General features: G+C 36.7%; 1 protein-coding gene across 1 annotated transcript; it reads left to right on the forward strand.

The window, feature by feature from the left end:
* The first annotated feature begins 1300 nt into the window (after window positions 1-1300).
* LOC114301841 (L10-interacting MYB domain-containing protein-like) lies at window positions 1301-2415 on the forward strand. The gene is made up of 2 exons (XM_028246805.2): window positions 1301-1708; window positions 1828-2415. The coding sequence occupies exons 1-2, from the start codon at window positions 1301-1303 to the stop codon at window positions 2413-2415; spliced, it is 996 nt and encodes a 331-aa protein (XP_028102606.2).
* Window positions 2416-18732: the final 16317 nt, after the last annotated feature.

The following is an 18732-nucleotide window of genomic DNA, read 5'->3' on the forward strand; positions in this document are numbered from 1 at the left end:
AATTTCATACAACAAACTAAAATGATTGAACTCTTATTTGAAAGTATGCTTTTTTTTTATTTTATTTTATTTTTTTTATATTAGTCAAATATGCAGCTCTATAATTCTGATTTATAGAGATCCATATTGGAACTTGTCATGCCTCACATGCATCTTAAATTACAAGCAGCCATGGCCCAGTTCATTCTCATAATTTAAACATTTGGAATACATTTGTAGTTTATAAATTCTTGGACAGGACTTGAGATGGGAAATTCTAATTTACTCCGTCAGAAATATTATAAATTATAATTTATAATTACATATATCACAGTTGGGCTTAAAGTAAAATATTTCTGAGAAGACCTACATTTACTTAACAATGAAGTTTGTTATGTTTCATATTCAAATAATTATGAGAACAGTCTAATTTATTTAATAACTCTTCAAGATAAATGACAACAACATAGCTGATATGTATTGGTCGAGTGGTTCATTTAAGAGTTAAAATGATAATGTCGGACTACGCCAAACTTTAGATGACGCATGTTTGTTTGGATAGAATCACATCACAAAAGTATTATTTATACTAAAGATGAACCTGTATTCTTTGTAAAGTGTACTAGATAAATTTTAAAAATCATTATTTTTACTAAATATTTCTTAGTAAGAAACAGTGGATGGTTTCCTCTATGTCCACTAGCACGTCAACATGGCCACGACGAATGTGTGCTTGCGGCTATGGCCATTGTTTTGTTAAGATTTCCAGATCCCACAAAAATCCTGGTCGTGCATATTATGTTTGTCCTTGACCCGTGGTGAGTTGTGTAAAATATGTTATTTGAATCTCCATTGATTGCCAAAATTGAACTTCCTTAGCTAACCACATTTATGTTTGTTGCTCATCAGCAATGTGTAAATTGGATTGGTTAGTGTGATGAATCAGGGAGACTGAGCCCCGACCATGACTCATCCCCAAGCGAAGTCATGCAGTTACGGGCTGATATCGTGCAAATTTTTAATACCTTGCGTGTCATGAAAACGATTATTTCTGTGTTGTGCATAACGGTTATCATATTATTACTGCGCATGTAAAACGTTGTGACAACATCGCGTATGTACGTTGGATGCTTGTTTAACTAGTAACTGAAGTAACAAAACTGGACTACTGTGAATGCTACTTCCTATTATTAGTTATGTTCTTCTTTTCTCCAACATTTCAGTTTACTTTTGCATATCATATTTGCCTGTGAGATGTTGTCTATTTTCCGTGTCTAATTTATGTAACATGTGTACACTACCTTGTACAGTAATTAGTTCAATGGCGGCAACACATTCGTCCCCTCGAACACCGTCCAAACATAAAGGTGTTGGACACTTGCCTAGTGAAGGATTGGCTGATTACATTGATCTTTCACATAAAGCAACTTGGGACAGTGTATCAACCGAAATATTCTTAGAGTGTCTACGGGAGCAAATTTTAGCGGGACGTAGGCTAGGTACAACTATCACAATTATCGGGTATAAGGAAATTGCTGTGAAATTTGCTCAGCGCATAGGCAGACATCATGACATGAAACAGTTCAAGAACAAGTACCTTGCTTTGAAAAAGGAGTGGCAGGCTTGGAATAAATTGATGGACAGCAGTAAGGGTGTAACTGAGATTGGGTTTGACAAGGCAACCGGGTTGTTCACTGCGTTAGAGGAATGGTGGGAAAATTTGAAATCGGTATGTAATGGAATATACACTTGTAGTGTACTGTTCATTTCATATTCGTAATTAATTTGGTTGTTTGTTACTTTACTACTTTAATTTGGTTTTCTAATTTTTATTCTTCTCATTTGCAGACAAACAAGCTAGCGTACAAATTCAAGACCAAGCCATTGGAGCATAAAGATTTGATGCGGGAAGTTTTCACAGGTGCAACTGCGACTGGAAAACATCATTGGACCCCCGGCGAGCAAGTTGTGGACGTTGTAGACGGTGAATCCAATTCAGTTGACTCCCCTGGGTTGCAACCATTTACTGAGCCATATCAACCGGTAGTGGTCTTACCACTACCCTCCCCCATTGTCCAGGTAGATGAAGTGGAGCAAGGGTCAAAGCGCAAGAAGGGGGGTAGTACAAGTGGAAAGTCGAAGGAGCCGTCCACTGGCGCATCAGTGCTTGCAAACAATTTCAACCATCTCTCCGAGGCTGTTCATTCACAGAAGCACCTTACGATCAGGCATGGAACTGGTGCATCTCAGAAGTATGGCATTGAGGCATGCATGCAAAGGATTATGGCTACACCCGACTTCCGCAGTACCCCTCTTTTCCACTTTGCCTGCATTGCGTTGGAGAATGCAGATTACCGTGAAATACTAATGTGCATGCTTGATAATGATAATGTGGTCAGTTGGCTTGCGGCTTTGAAGGCCTCCAAAGGACTGTGACTCCTGTGGTTTGTTGTTTTTCGGAAAAATTGAAACTGTTGTGGGTGTTTGTGGACATGACTTGTGCTGTTATGTTTCTTTATTTTTGCTTTTTCCTAGCTTTGCTTATCAGTACTCTTAGTTAATATTAATGTTTTGGGTGAATGGATGCGGACCTAATGTCGAACATTTTATGCAATATTGCTTCATCGAAGCGTGGTTTGTGTACGCATGGGTGTTGCCATTCTTTTTTATGTTGTGCATTAGTTTATAATATGACAAGACTACATGGTCAACGTAATTAATCCTGTGTTGTGTGCATTGTAGGGTTCAACAATTTTGATATGTGGAACGGTGAATGTACCAATCTGTATTGAAATAATGATGATTACATAATCGAACAAGTAGAAGAACAAGAGGACCAACAGAACGATGTAATCGTTGAAGCATGGATTCAAGAATTATTTGATGGACACTTGGGTAGGGGCGAAGAAAATTTGCATATGCCTCTGTATGTGTTTAAAGCGTTATGTGATACATTACGAAGGGAATTTGGTTTACGGGTACCTAAAAGACCCGATGGATTACACATTGAAGAAAGTGTTGCCATGTTCATCCATACCTTGGTCGGCTACCAAAACCGAAGCATTCAAGAGCGATTTCAACACTCGGGAGAAACGGTTTCTCGACATTTTCATGCAGTGTTAGATGCAATGAAGTTGTTCACTGAACACCATCACAAGCCAACCAGGGATCAAAGTAGTAGGCATCCCTACTTGCGGACAAGAGGCAAATACATACCGTTCAAGGTGAGAATTCATTAATTGCCGTTAAGAATACTTGTGTACAATGCGGTGTCTAATTAAATAGTTGTGATATGTTATATTATGGTAGAATTGTATAGGTGCGTTGGATGGAACTCACGTAGAAGTCGTGTAGCCTGCCCGTGATGCGGGCACATATTATGGCCAAAAAGGTTATCCAACCCAAAATATACTAGCAGTCTGCGACTTTGACATGTGCTTCATTTTTATTTCTTGTGGCTGGGATGGAAGCATGCATGACAATCGCATTTTTAAGGAAATAATTGAAAATCAGTGCACACCGTTTCCGCACACACAAGAAGGTAACAAATTTCAGATTTAGTACTAGTTCGGGTTTATGTCACGTGTATATAATTTTTTTATTTTATTTTATTTTATTTAACTATAGGTAAATATTACCTTGTGGATGCGGGATATCCAAACAAGAAGGGGTACCTGGCACCATTCAAAGGGTCTCGGTATCATCAAGCACTATTTCGGGAACATGGACGACCCGAGAACCCGAGAGAAATGTTTAACGAAGCAAATGCGTCACTGAGGAGTGTGGTGGAAAGGGCTTTTGGAGTGTGGAAATCTCGGTGGAAGTTCTTATACAACATGCCGGACTATGATTTTGCGACGGTGCAAGTGCCATTGATTGGTGCATCAATGGCGTTACACAATTTCATTCGCAGACACGAGCTAGCTGCCTTGGGCAATAACAGACATTATTTTGTTTCATCAGCGCTAGATGACATGCCCGACGTTCACACCGACGGAGCAAATCTCGATGATGGGCTCATGGTTGGGGATACAGATGTGGATATGGCAAGAGTTCGCGTTCGCATACGCGACCATTTGTTTTATATACACAGTTTGGGACTATTGTGAATATGCCCTTTTCTATGTGGAAATTTGTTGTGGAATGTGACCCATGTAGCAAGACATTGGACTTATGGAACTATTTGTAATGCATAATATCCGAACTGCAGCTTCCTAAACGTTTGTAATGTACTTATAAATTTTATTTGCATAGATTGACCTTTAGTTTCGTTCAATTTTGCACCTATTGGATGTCTTTGATATTTGACTCCCAGTCCAATTTCATGACAAAGAATTGCATTCTTTTTTTGTTGTAGTTCATAAATTTGTTTGGTAATTTTTTAAATTTCTGACAAATTTAATAATTTTATAAGCTGGTTTTTTTATTTATTTATAGAAAAACATAAAAATTTATATTTAATTTTTAACAAATTTGAACAAAATGTTTGAACTTTTTTGTAAACATCAACTAAAGAAAAGAGTTCGCGTTCAAGCAAAAAATATATTTGAATTTAATTTTTATTATTTATGACAATGGGACCATTCACATTATAGTTGGAACAAAATTACTTGAATAAAAAAAAAAATATTACAAAATAGTCGGAAATTTTTTATTTATTTGGGAAAAAAAATAATTGAAAAAAAAATTGAAAACGAAATAGTTGGAAAAAAAATACTTGAAAACAAAAATTGAAAACAAATTATTGGAAAAAAAAATTCAAACAAATGTAATGGACACAAAGTTTATTTGAAAAAAAAAAGTAATTGAAAAAAAATTTATTTGGAAAAAAAAAATTAATTGACAACAAAATAATTGAAGAAAAATACGTATTTGAAATAAAAAATTCATTATAAACTGATGATTATTAATAATTTATCAATTTTAAAAATATTATAAATTACATTAATGGGCCAAGTTTAACAAATGGCTGAAGGTTTGTTAATATATGTAATTAATTGTACTTTTTTTTTAGGCTTCAGCCATTTGTTAATTACATATATTAACATATATTAATTGTTAACAAACCTTCAACCATTTGTTAAACTTGACCCATTAATGTAATTTATAATATTTTTAAAATTGATAAATTATTAATAATCATCAGTTTATAATGAATTTTTTTTTTCAAATACGTATTTTTCTTCAATTATTTTGTTGTCAATTAATTTTTTTTTCAAATAAAAAAATTTTCAATTAAATTTTTTTTTCAAATAAATTTTGTGTCCATTACATTTGTTTGAATTTTTTTTTTCCAATAATTTGTTTTCAATTTTTGTTTTCAAGTAATTTTTTTTTCCAACTATTTTGTTTTCAAAATTTTTTTTTCAATTATTTTTTTTTCCAAGTAAATAAAAAATTTCCAACTATTTTGTAATAATTTTTTTTTTCAAGTAATTTTGTTCCAACTATAATGTGAATGGTCCCATTGTCATAAATAATAAAAATTCAATTCAAATATATTTTTTGCTTGAACGCGAACTCTTTTCTTTAGTTGATGTTTACAAAAAAGTTCAAACATTTTGTTCAAATTTGTTAAAAATTAAATATAAATTTTTATGTTTTTCTACAAATAAAAAAAAACCAGCTTATAAAATTATTAAATTTGTCAGAAATAAAAAATTACCCAAAAATTTTATGAACTACAACAAAAAAAGAATGCAATTCTTTGTTATGAAATTGGACTGGGAGTCAAATATCAAAGGCATCCAATAGGTGCAAAATTGCATGAAACTAAAGGCCAATCTACGCAAATAAAATTTATAAGTACATTACAAACGTTTAGGAAGCTGCAGTTCGAATATTATGCATTACAAATAGTTCCATAAGTCCAATGTCTTGCTACGTGGGTCACATTCCACAACAAATTTTCACATAGAAAATAGCATATTCACAATAGTTCCAAACTGCGTATATAAAACAAATGGTCGCGTATGCGAACACGAACTCTTGCCATATCCACATCTGTATCCCCAACCATGAGCCCATCATCGAGATTTGCTCCGTCGATGTGAACGTCGGGCATGTCATCTGGCGCTGATGAAACAAAATAATATCTGTTATTGCCCAAGGCAGCTAGCTCGTGTCTACGAATGAAATTGTGTAACGCCATTGATGCACCAATCAATGGCACTGTCCGGCATGTTGTATAGGAACTTCCACCGAGATTTCCACACTCCAAAAGTCCTTTCCACCACACTCCTCAGTGACGCATGTGCTTCGTTAAACATTTCTCTCGGGTTATCGGGTCGTCCATGTTCCCGAAATAGTGCTTGATGATACCGAGACCCTTTGAATGGTGCCAGGTACCCCTTCTTGTTTGGATATCCCGCATCCACAAGGTAATATTTACCTATAGTTAAATAAAATAAAAAAAATTATATACACGTTACTCTTCTTCTTCTTATTTTGACTGAACTTTGCTCAAGGATCTATTTTTATTTATTTATTTATTTCTTTATTTATTTTTTTAAACTCTTCTCCGATCAGTTGAGGAGAAGGATGCAAACCATATGTGTATATATAGAAGCTGATCACCTGAGGCTTTCACATACTCTCTCTCTCTCTTTTCATTATTTTATTTAGCCACTTTCTCTCAATTCCAAAGGGTATGATGGGGTTAAGGTTCCTATATTAACATGCAACAAGCATATGGAAAGTTGCTCTGTAAAGGTTTGATTTTTTTTTTTTTTTTTTTGGAAATGCTCTCGGCAGAAAGATGAGCCATATACACACCCACTTCTCTCTCTTTGTACTTGAATTCTCCAATATACACATAGCAAGATGGACCCTCTTTTTGACTTTGAAAAGTTTCTCACCAAGTGATATACACTCTCAGCACAATGCACAATGCACAATACACACACCTCATTCTTCCATTACACACCACGTGTGCACATAGACACTAACACATTTCATTAAGGCTCTAGCACATCACTCACATGCATACACACACAGCAGATTTCTCAATACACCCACACCCATCAGCACTCTCACTTCTAGAATCTTACATAATTCAATTTATGTTTTTGCTTAATTTAATTGAGCAACACTTAATTTTAATAAATCTTGATTAACACATAATTAAATTAATCAAACCTAATCACAAATCCCACATAATTTAATTGGTTTAATTTGACTTCCATTAAGGCCCAATTAATTTTTTTTAATTTATCATTTTGAATCAGATTTCAAATAAACCCCCAAAAGGCTTCAAATATCAAATTAAACTTATTGAGCTCATCAATTTTGGTTTCTCAAACCTTTAAGGCCTTCAATTTTAGATCAAACTCAAAATCTCCATTTATAAATTACATATTCAATTGAGCACCTCATAAATAAATTTAGTTCATAATAATCTAAATTCTCAATCCTCACAACTTAATTAACTCCAATTCGGGCCCAATTGATCAAACCTTAGTTTTACTAAACTGAATCGAATATTTAATTACACTTTCATATGGTCCAATACTTGAAATTAAACTGATTTAACTTATCAATTTCACCTCCTTAGGCTATTTGGACGTTCAATTTCTAATTCTAAAATGAATCCTAAATAAAATAATTTATAAATAACAAATATTGAACACCCACAAAATTATTATTATTATTATTATTATTATTATTATTATTATTATTATTATTATTATTATTATTATTATTATTATTATTATTATTATTATTATTATTATTATTATATCTTTGTTAATGATTGAATTGGATTAATTTAAAACTAACTTTTACACTAGTACATAGTTCAGATAGACTCTGAATTAAATTAATTAATTAATTTATTTATTTATTTTCTTTTAAGAATAATAAAATGTGGGTTTTCACAATCTACCCTCCTAAAAAAAAAATTTTGTCCTCGAAATTAATTCGTACCTTTAGACTCAAAAAACTGAGGATAATTGGCACGTATCATATCTTCTTGTTCCCACGTTGACTCTTCCGTCCCACAATGTCTCCAAAGAACTCGAACCAATGGTATGGTTTTATCTCGTAATTTCTTCTCGCGACGATCTAAAATTTTGACATGCTTCTCTTCAAATGTCACATCTTCATCAAGATTAATTTCCTCCCAATTGATGATGTGAGAAGGGTGTGGCTCGTATTTCCATAGCATAGAGATGTGGAAAACATTATGTACTCCAGCCAATTGAGGTGGTAGAGCCAAACGGTACGCCACTTCTCCTACTTTGCTCAGAATTTCGAAGGGTCCCACATATCGAGGTGCAAGTTTTCCTTTCTTCCCAAATCGCGTAGCACCTCGACGAGGTCGAACTTTGAGAAAAACATGATCCCCTAGTTCAAATGTTAAGGGTTGTCTCCTTCGATCCGCATAGCTTTTTTGTCGACTTTGGGCTGTGGTTAGCTGTTGTTTGATCAGTTTTATCTTCTCAGTGGTCTCCTGAACCAAGTCTGGTCCTAACAAGGTTACTTTCCCTACTTCAGTCCAACAGACTGGTGACCGACAAGGTCGCCCATAAAGTGATATAAAGAAAGCGATTTATGTGTATGGAGTTACTCTATCAGTCTATTCGACACCAACACAGAGCTACTTCATGATATAAAGAAAGCGCTTTATGTTCTTCCAGACTATCAAATTCATAAACCCTTGAAGCCTCTATTTCCATTTCCTTCCAAACTAGAGAAGAAATATTCAAAAACTCAAGACCGAACATCAGCACCTACTTCCGAAGCGGCTACTTCCGAAGTGGCTCTGATTTCCCTACTCGAATGACTACTTTCCCTCAATGGGTTGCTACATTTGCTCAATCGACTGAATCACCCAAGATCTGTAACGTATCGGTCAATAGTTATCCCCAGACACACCTTTGTTAAATGGCTACCATCGTTTGCGGCGACTGATCACACTCTCAACTCTACCATCCATCGTCATTCGAGTAAGGCTTTTACCATACTATCTCTCCTTTCTGTTTTCAATTGGGTTTTGCATTTTGGTGGAAACGAAGAGTAGGAGTTGGTCATGTTTTTTCCAGTTATTAGTTCTCGCACTCCACTTGTTTGATAATATGCCTCAGTGAAAATGTAATGGCATAAGGAGGAAATGGAGGTTAGATTCCGATAGTGAGGCGGAGGAAAGGAAGTGGAGCGCAAGGCAAGGAAGCTAAGCATGGATTGTTCACTATTTTTGTGGATAATTTATCTACAGTTATGGATGCCAAAACTCTGTTCAAACTTTTCACATAGTTTGACATAGTAAAAGATGTCTTTATACCCTTTAAAAGAAGGACTGTAACAAACTCAAGATTTGGATTTGTGAGATTTGATTGCCCTGTAGTAGCAGACATTGCCATCCAAAAAGTGAATGGTCTGTTGGTAGATGAAAGGGTGCTAGAAGTTAAAAAAGCTACAAATGATAGGTGCAACAGAGTTGAACAGAGTAGGAGAGAACCCCTTACATTCAGAAGACCTCCTGAAACTAACAGAAACAGGGATGGAGTTCCATTTTCAAGCCTAAGATCATTCGCTAAAGTTTTAAAAGGGGTTAGACCCACTATGGTAGGAAAAGCAAGTTTGACCATTAAAGCCAATGAAAATGGTCTTGGATGGCTTTATGATAGTGTAATAGTCAGACTTAATACTGAATGCTCTACTATTAACATTGAAAATGTCTTGAAGGAGAAAGATTTGGATCAGGTAATGGTCAGAAAAGAGGGAGGTCGAGATATAGTATTAACTTTCAATTCTCAAGAGGAGCTGAAATCAAATATTTGCAATATCAAAGAATGGTTTAAGGAATGGAGTCAGTTTGTGGTGGAATGGAAGCCATGGTTTTATCTTGAATAAGAGAGATGTGTGTGGTTGAGGTGTTATGGCATACCCTTAAATCTCTGGAATAGGGGCACACTCAACAACATTGGAAGCATGTGGGGTACTGTTCTTAGCTTGGATGGTGATATTTGTCAACCAAAGTTCTTTTCCCACGCCAGAATTAGAGTTAGCTACATCTTGTATGGAGATTATTAACAAAATTATATCTTTGGAGTGTAAGGGTAAACTACATCCCATTCTTGTGTGTGAAGATCATTTAGCAGAATTTAGTAGCTTGAAGCACAATGGCTTGGAAGAGTGCAGCTCCAACAAAATCTGTGGCAGTGTTGTGAAAGGAAAAAGTCTAGAGGGGTGTTTTAGGGAAAAGGAGGCAAAAAGTGTGATGAAGGTAAACACAGTTGTTGAGGAGTCAAAGTGGGATAGAGGTTTCAACAAAGAAGAGGAAGTATGTACCAAGGAGGCAGATCAAAGGACAGGGCCTAGTGATTGTCATTTGGGTAAGGAGGTAAACATAGTTGTCGAGGAGACCATGCTGGAGGAGTCAGTGCACAGCCCAAAATTTAATGTTGAGCAAGTCTTTACTCCTGCTTTTATCAAAAACTTCAGTGGAACTCGAGATGGAATTGGGCTTAGTATCAATCTAGAGGTGGATTTGGCACAAGCACTTAGTAAGAATTTAAATAGGAAGGGTCTCTTGAGCCTAAATCATTCAAGTTTAGTTAGGCAACCTGCTTCTGTCCTAAAACTCCTGCGGAATGAGAAGAGAAAAAGAAAAAAGAAGGTTCAACTAGAGGGGTTCACTAGCTTTGCTAGACTTCACGGGCAGAAAGCTGCAACAGTCAGCAAGAACACTTCTAGGTTTGTCATCTTTAGACCAGCAACAGCTATGATAGCACGTTCAGATCTGTTTGGGGGTGTTACTAGTCTGAACAATCTTCTCCTCAGTGAAGCTAAAGCCACTTTACATTTGGGTAAATCTCTTGGCATCAATTTCAATGGAAAAGAAGATGATGTGCTAAACAAGATTATTGAACTAGACCTAAAGGACAAAGAGAGATCCAAATAGGAGGGTTTGGTGTAAGAAGGATATAGAATGGCATCAAGTAAGCATAGCTGGAGCATTCAGTGGGTTATGAGCTTTTGTTAAGCTAGTTTATGGGTGGTGGCATCAAGTGTTAGTGGTCTTGTGAGCTAGTGTTGGTTTTTCACCAACACTATGCTTGGTTTCCTTTCGTTTCCTTTTTTCTTTCTCATCCTTATTGATGTAATCTCATAGGTAATGTATGGTTTCTTCATCAATCAAAATTTTCTTTGCTGATCAAAAAAAATATTACATACGGAGTTTACATTTTTGCCTATATTGTGATTTTATTTTGATTTTGTCATGGTGTGTGTTTATGGAATGTTGTAACATTACTTTAAAGTCTCCATTATTTACTGTTCAAACCCAAACCAAAACAAACCAACCGTTGAATCTCCCCTCTTCTCTTTCCTCTTCAAGAACACCCTCTCTCTCTCTCTCTCTCTCTCTCTCTCTCTCTCTCGTGTATTCAAGAATCCCTACAAACCCTAATTCCATGATGTACAGACTAAAAAAATGACCTCAAACCCTAGCATCACCAACTCAGGAGGAACCAAAACCACCCACAACCACTAACGGCGGTGGTGGACCGTGCGGCGCTTGCAAGGTCTTGAGAGCAACTTTTCCAAGTTGCTCCACAATGTTCCGGCACACAAGCGTCACCATATGTTATGAAGGGCAGGCTCGTCATAAAGACCCTGTCTAGGGCTGTGTTGCTCACATCTGTGCCCTCCACCAATAGGTACACACACAATCAAATTTAAAAAGTAAAAAACTATTTTTTAAACATTATCAACATCAGCAACAGGTACACCCTTGAATTTTCGTTTATTTTTGGTATTTTTTTTATAAATATTTTTGGATTTTTGTTCATCAACATTAGCAACATCATCAACATCAGAAACATCAGCGACATCATTTGGGTCAACAGCTAACGTCAGAGGGTCAAATGCTATCGACGGTTCAATGCTACAAACATTTGCAACTGGATTTCAAAACTTCTGGGTTGGCAACGTTGTTGTGTTGAATATTCCGTATTTGTTTTGAATTACAATGTTCGGTTGGAAATGTTTGAACATTACGTGTGATTGCCCTAAATGACGTAGGTTGGAAATGTTAATATCTTCCACATTGATTGGAAGATATGTAAATCCAAAAACTCCTATAGTGCGCTTTCTGGGCAAATTGGTAAAATCCACATCACCAAAATTCCGCTAATACCCCTACCTTTTGTACAAACTTACTACCCATCAATGTACATAGACATCTTTAACATTGGATTGGGACTTGTTAGTCTACAAGAAAAATGATGGGACTAAATGGTTCATAATTCTAAAAGTTAGATTTATTGGTGTTTTACCTTAAATGGTTGTCTTGATTCATTAGAAATTGAATAATTGTTATTTTTTAAAGATAAATATGATTTATATATATTTGATTATTGATATTTAATTAATTTAATTTTTTTATATGAATAAATTATTAAGAATGTATTAAACTTTGTGTCACGCCCCAAAATTTGGACAATTAAATATTAAATTAGGTCTAAACCCCAATCAATATTCCGTCATCTAAATCTTAGGGGTGAAATAAAATCTAAACGTTCACGTCTCCAAAGGATTTAAGTAAATTTTCATCCTCAAAAGATTATAAGGGATTAAAAAAAAAAAACTAACAAAACGCCAACCAAACCATCCACCATAATTTCATAACTATCCATTACCTCCAACATTAAAGTGACAACAACTAGTCAAAACAATTTAAATAATGTAAAGTTGAAAAATAACCCACAATGTCAAATTGTCAAAATACTAAGGTCATAAAAAAAATAATAAATACATAAACTACTATCAATCCTAAACTCAAGAAAACAAAAGAAATCCAAAAGACATGTCCAATAACTATAGTTATTTCTCGTCACCACCGTAGCCCCAACTAATCCTGCAAATGAAGCTTGGCTGCGCTCAAATAGAATGCACCCGAGATACCAAGAGACAAAACGGGTTAGTATACAGGTATACTGGTATGAGTATAAGATTTAACACCCATGTGTCCACCAGACACAAACAAAAGTACATTTAATTCTTGTTATGGGACAAGACAAGTAGTTCCACCCGCATTGAGACGAAGGGGCAGTTTCCCGAGATACAGTGGCATTTAGTTTCTTACACGTACACAACTAAATATAAATTGAGTATAGAATAAAAAAAATAAACATAAAAATTATGGTGGGTCAGCCTTGCATAAAAAGTTAGTAACACCCACCATTTTGCAAAAAAAAATAGAGTTAGTATAAATTAATCATAAGTAAATTGTTGAAGTAGTATAAAAATGCATTGTTTCATACTTAAATCATTTTAATTGACCAAAACTTAAAGAACAAAAGTTGTACAGAATCAAATTTTCTAAGAGGTAATGCTAACGAATTTAGTAGAAACTGAACAGGTTAAGAGAAAAACGTGATAGAAGAACCTAGACGAAATTCAACCAAAAAATATGAAGCTGAAAATGAACAGAAACTGTCCTAAAATGATTTTTTTCGAAAAATTTCAAAACATGAAAAGTGTGCAGAATAATTTTTTACTTCAATTTACAAGAAACCAATAAAAATGAGCGCGTTTCATGGGTTAAAACAATATCTAAAGTCTACCCTGCTAAAATGAATAAAAACTATTGTAACCAAGATCATCCGATAACAAGCTCTAATCGATCTTTTTAATAAAAAGTTAAAACACAAAAGTTGTCTAGAATCACGTATACATGCCTCTACTCAAATTTCATAATTTGTTGAGGTCGTTTGCTATTTTTCAAGATGTACAAATCAATACAATTCACACTATAACAATAAACTCATATTTAATTTTTTGTACCTTAACTCCACCACTTCGGCCCTTCACTTCCGGCCTACACATATAACCTATGTGCCTTCCGTATACTTATCACCACTTTAAAGCCAAACTTGTACAGGGATATTATCCCGGGTTTGACTCACACTCCCCGGATGATTAGCATATACGTACGCGCGTAAATCAAAGCACTCGTCTACTCCTGAGAATGAGGCAACAATATGTGTATACAAAACATCTTACTCATGAGAACAAACATAACAATGCCAAGCCTAAGGCATTCAAATAAATCTCATAATCCTCACTTTTTTTTATACTCTTTTTCTCACCAACACTCAAATAAAATAACAATCCATGAAGTCATGGTAGAGTGTAAGGAATTTATCTTTGAGTTCCTAATTTATTTTAATTTCATATATCCATGAGTGTGATTACAATCATCAAATAAATACATATAAAAACCCTAAATCTTGCATACACATCTAACCAAATAATGAAATCAATTCATCATCTATATACAAATACAAAATCAAACCAACATCAAATAAATAAAAATAAATAAATAAAAACAACGAATTAAACATAAATCAAGGGAAGTGGGTTTTGTACTCAATATTATTTTTGAAGATCAAAGACTCACTTAGAGAATTAATGGAGCCACCAAAATAAAATCCTAACCCTTTTTTCTCCACCTCTCTCCTACCGTTTCCTTCTCTCTTAGCTTTCTTGGTTTTCTTTTCTTGATCACAGTCTTTCTCTCTCTCTCTCGACTTGCTACTGCTATCTTGCTGATTAATTTCTCTCTTGCCGCAGTACACCACAAAGCCCTCTTTTTCTTTCTTTTTTTTTTCTTTTCTTTTCTTTTCTTAATGACAACAACCTTTTCTTTTAACCTAATTGACATTATATGATATTATACTATACAAATTCAACACAAATACAACATACGTAAATATGCTTTATAAAATCAATAAATATAACACTTTTTTGTGTATATATAAATATATATAATATAAGATTAATATATATATATATATATAACACCTTTTATATATACATAATAAAAATATAGATAAATATTCAGATTAATTATATATAATTAAATACCACATTAAACTAATTAAATATCACATTAAATTAACTAAACAACACAATAAATTCTCATGCAACCACACAATTAATAAAGCCAAAAATAAAATAAGATCATAATAATAATAATAACAAATAAAAAGTTAGGAAAAAATAAGGTCACTACAATAGACATACCTTAAAAGAATCTCGTCCTGAGATTCGATAGGAAAGAGTACTAAACAAAAAACTCGAGGTGCATACGCCGAACTTTCTCTTCTGATTCCCAAGTGATATCATTCTCATCTTCGCTCCATTGCACTTTCACCAAGTTCACTTTCTTGCGCCGCAACTGCTTTACATCCCAACCTAGACTAATAACTATGGGGACGTATTTTGTGAGGGACAGCACGTGGCCAAGGTAATGCCAAAATGTCAACCAAGATGCCACGTGGCCTGGTTCTGATGCTGAGGTGATCTCGGCAAGACCGAAGTTATCTGCAAAGATATCAGAATCTAAGATGAGCGGATAAGAGACAAGAGTCCTAGGACCAGGGAGGATCTCAGTTTGGATAAAGATAAAGCTCTTAGGGAATTTATCCACATCTAATTGAGGATCCAGGATAAGCATTGAGCCTGAGTCCACTGAAGTAAGGCTTCTACAGGGATCAAGTCAATGTTAGCTATAAAAACAGGGCACCCTCGTGGGTCTAAGGTATGCTTTTGTGTTCTGTCTAATGAGTGAAGCACTATTGATTATCGTTGAGAGATATTTGATTACTGACTTAAGCATCAGAGTGCCCCCGGGTGGACGAACTACCGTCGGATTCTTATCTTTCTGTGACAGGTTGTTTGGGCTTAATCTATTTTGCTGGTGCTCTCCAACTGAGTTCCCCGTTTGGTTGCGTGGTCGAAAATCAACACCCATAATTGGCGTCGTCTGTGAGAAATGTAAGGAGAATAGATGGCCAACGACGGGCAAAAAGAAAAGGTCGAGGATGACATCCCCAATAGGAGTGGCAAACACCCCGATCCTAATGTGGAGGAGGAGAACTGTAATGAAGGACCAAGGGAGCAAAATCCTGGGGAGAAGGACGTCGGCCAAGAGGGAGACCCACCAAAGAAAGCAAGCCGAGACAAGTACTATAACGAAAGCGACCTCCAGGTATGGAAAGATAGATGCCTGAGGAGGGACGGTGAGATGAAAGGAATGGAAAACAAGTTGACAGACCTATAATCGGTCATCAACTTCATGATGTAGAACAACGTCATGCAACCACTGTTTCCATTGAAGGACATGTCGATTCCAGCGGCCAAGAACGATGCCCAGAAAGGGGGACATAAAGCAGTCCTAGCAATCCCTCAACATGACAAGGTGAAGAAGCGCTCACACTGACCTTCATGGGATGCCAGGCAAGCAAAATCAATGAAATGAGAGTCTCAGAGAATGCCTCGTCCCAAAGGAACATATGTCAGGGAACATCGGCAAGTTCAAGGGAAAGAACTTTGTTTTGACACGATGAATGAAGATAAATACAAGAGGACTCATAACAACACCGGGAGTAGCGCACCAAAAATGCTGAAGTCCGTTGACAGCCAAGCTCCTGGCCAGACCAAAGAGGATTTAAGGGACTACCTCTAGAGGAAGTGGCAGAATGCCGAGGTAACATCCTCGGTTAAATCGAGAATGCCATTCTCAGTAGAGTTGGATAAGTTTTAGGCCCCACAAAGGTTCTATATGCCGAGGTTCCAGATATATAACGGTAAGTTTGATCTAAACTTTCACGTCGGCTTATATTTGAATTCGATGGCACTATACATCGGGAACGAACAGTTGCTCTGCAAGGTGTTCTCCTCATCCTTTGGGGAAATCATATCAGATTGGTTTCACAACTTATTGAAAGGAACTGTGAAGAGTTGGGAAGGCCTGGCCGAGATGTTTGTGGCTAGGTTTGTTACAAACAAATTGCAGCCGTTGAGGGTAGACTCCTTAATGGCTCTGAATATTGGCGAAGGTAAAAGCCTTAGGGCTTATGCCAAAAGGTATTATAAGGTATTCAACCGAATACCAGGATGCAACCAGGAGTTGGCGGTTGTGTTTTTTAAAAATGGCTTGGAGGATAATTTCATGTTATGGAAGTCGCTAGCAAAGACTCTACCAAAGAGTATGGAAAAACTCATGGTAAAGATCGAGAAATATGTTAGAGCATAAAAGGACGCCGGGAACGAAGGCGTCGAAACATGAGAAGAGAAACGGCTCGTCGAAGTGAGGCCAAGGTAATACTAGATATAACAGGCAAGATATAAGACTGAGGGCTGCACAGGCAGTCACCACTGTATTCTAGATCCCGGTTTATAAAGTTCTAGAAAGGATCAGGAGCCAGCCGTATTACAGAGCGTCGGAGAGGATCCCTAGCGACTTTATGAGGAGAAGTCTAGGGAAGCACTGTGCCTACCACAATGAAGATGGACACCTGATGTAGGGTTGTAAAGCCCTAAAGGCACATTTGGAAGATCTGGTCAAATAAGGTCACTTAAGGGACATAGTAGATGAGACCAAAACGAGGGAAGATCAGGCAAGGCTACCCTAGGCACTGGTAGCACCACCTCCACCAGCACCATAATCGCAAGCAGATGGACCTCGAGTGATCAATGTGATTCACTCGAGGGTCAACGAGAACGAGGTATGTGGGGAGACTCAGAGAGTGAGGCACTTACAACATGTGTATCAGGTCCAGCAAAAGAGGCCTAGGATAGACGAGTGCCAAAGACCAATGGTGTCCTTTACTGAAGCAAACCTAGACATGCTGCAACATCCAAACAACGATGCCTTGGTAGTAACCCTCGAGATGATTTGGAACAGTCCAACAGCCCAATGGTTGGGTTCAATAGAATGCCGACTTGGCCCCTAGGAGTAATAAATTTGGAGGTGCAGGTAGGCACCAAGAAGGAAAACATAGAGTTCACAGTAATTCACACCCTCTCCCCTTACAATGTTATCTTGGGAAGGCCATGGTTACACACAGTGAGGACGGTTCCCTCAACACTACACCAGCTGTTGCAGTTTCCAATGGAGCATGGAATTGAGGAGATCAGAGGGGATCAGGTGCAGGCAAAGAATTGCTCCATGGCAGCAATGAAATCCACCTGCAACGTGCGAGAGATAGAAATAGTAGAAATTGAGGACGAGGACATGGAGGTCCTGGATGATGTCGGTAAGGAGCCGGCCGACAAAAGCAAGGAAGCCATAAAGAAAATCCTAGTCCAACAAGGTGATAAAGAGCACTTCTTCCTTCTCGGCTCAAGACTGGTTGAGGAGGAAAAGGAGTTAGAGTCATTCTTGCAAGCAAACATAAAGGTGTTTGCCTGGACGCCATACGAGATGCCTGGCATTGATCCCGATGTCACTTGACATAGAATAAATGTAGGCAGGTTAGCTAAACCTGTTATTCAGCGAACAAGGAGGCCGACGTTAGTTCATGTGGAGGCAGTAGAAGAGGAAATGGACAAATTATTGGAGGCCAGAGCCATTCGGGAGATAAACTGCCCAACTTGGTTGTTAAACACAGTTGTTATGAAAAAAAAAGAGAAAAGAATGGGGAGTAGAGGGTCTGTGTGGACTTCACCAGCCTGAATAAGGCTTGTCCCAACGATAGTTTCCCACTCCCCAAGATGGATCAATTAGTGGATGCCATTTCAAGGCATGGAAGGACGAGCTTCCAGGACGCTTACAAGGGATACCATTAGATAGCAATGTATTCCCCTAACGAGGAGAAGGCTGTATTTATCACCCCAAAAGGGCTGTATTGCTACAAAGTGATGCTTTTCGGGTTGAAAAATGCAGGAGCAACCTACCAGAGGTTGGTGACCAAGATGTTCAGACATCTGATTGGCAAAACAACGGAAGTGTACATCGATGAC

Source organism: Camellia sinensis, chromosome 4 (genome assembly GCF_055761805.1).
Source record: "Camellia sinensis isolate YWXY chromosome 4, ASM5576180v1, whole genome shotgun sequence".
Classification (NCBI taxonomy): Eukaryota; Viridiplantae; Streptophyta; class Magnoliopsida; order Ericales; family Theaceae; genus Camellia; species Camellia sinensis.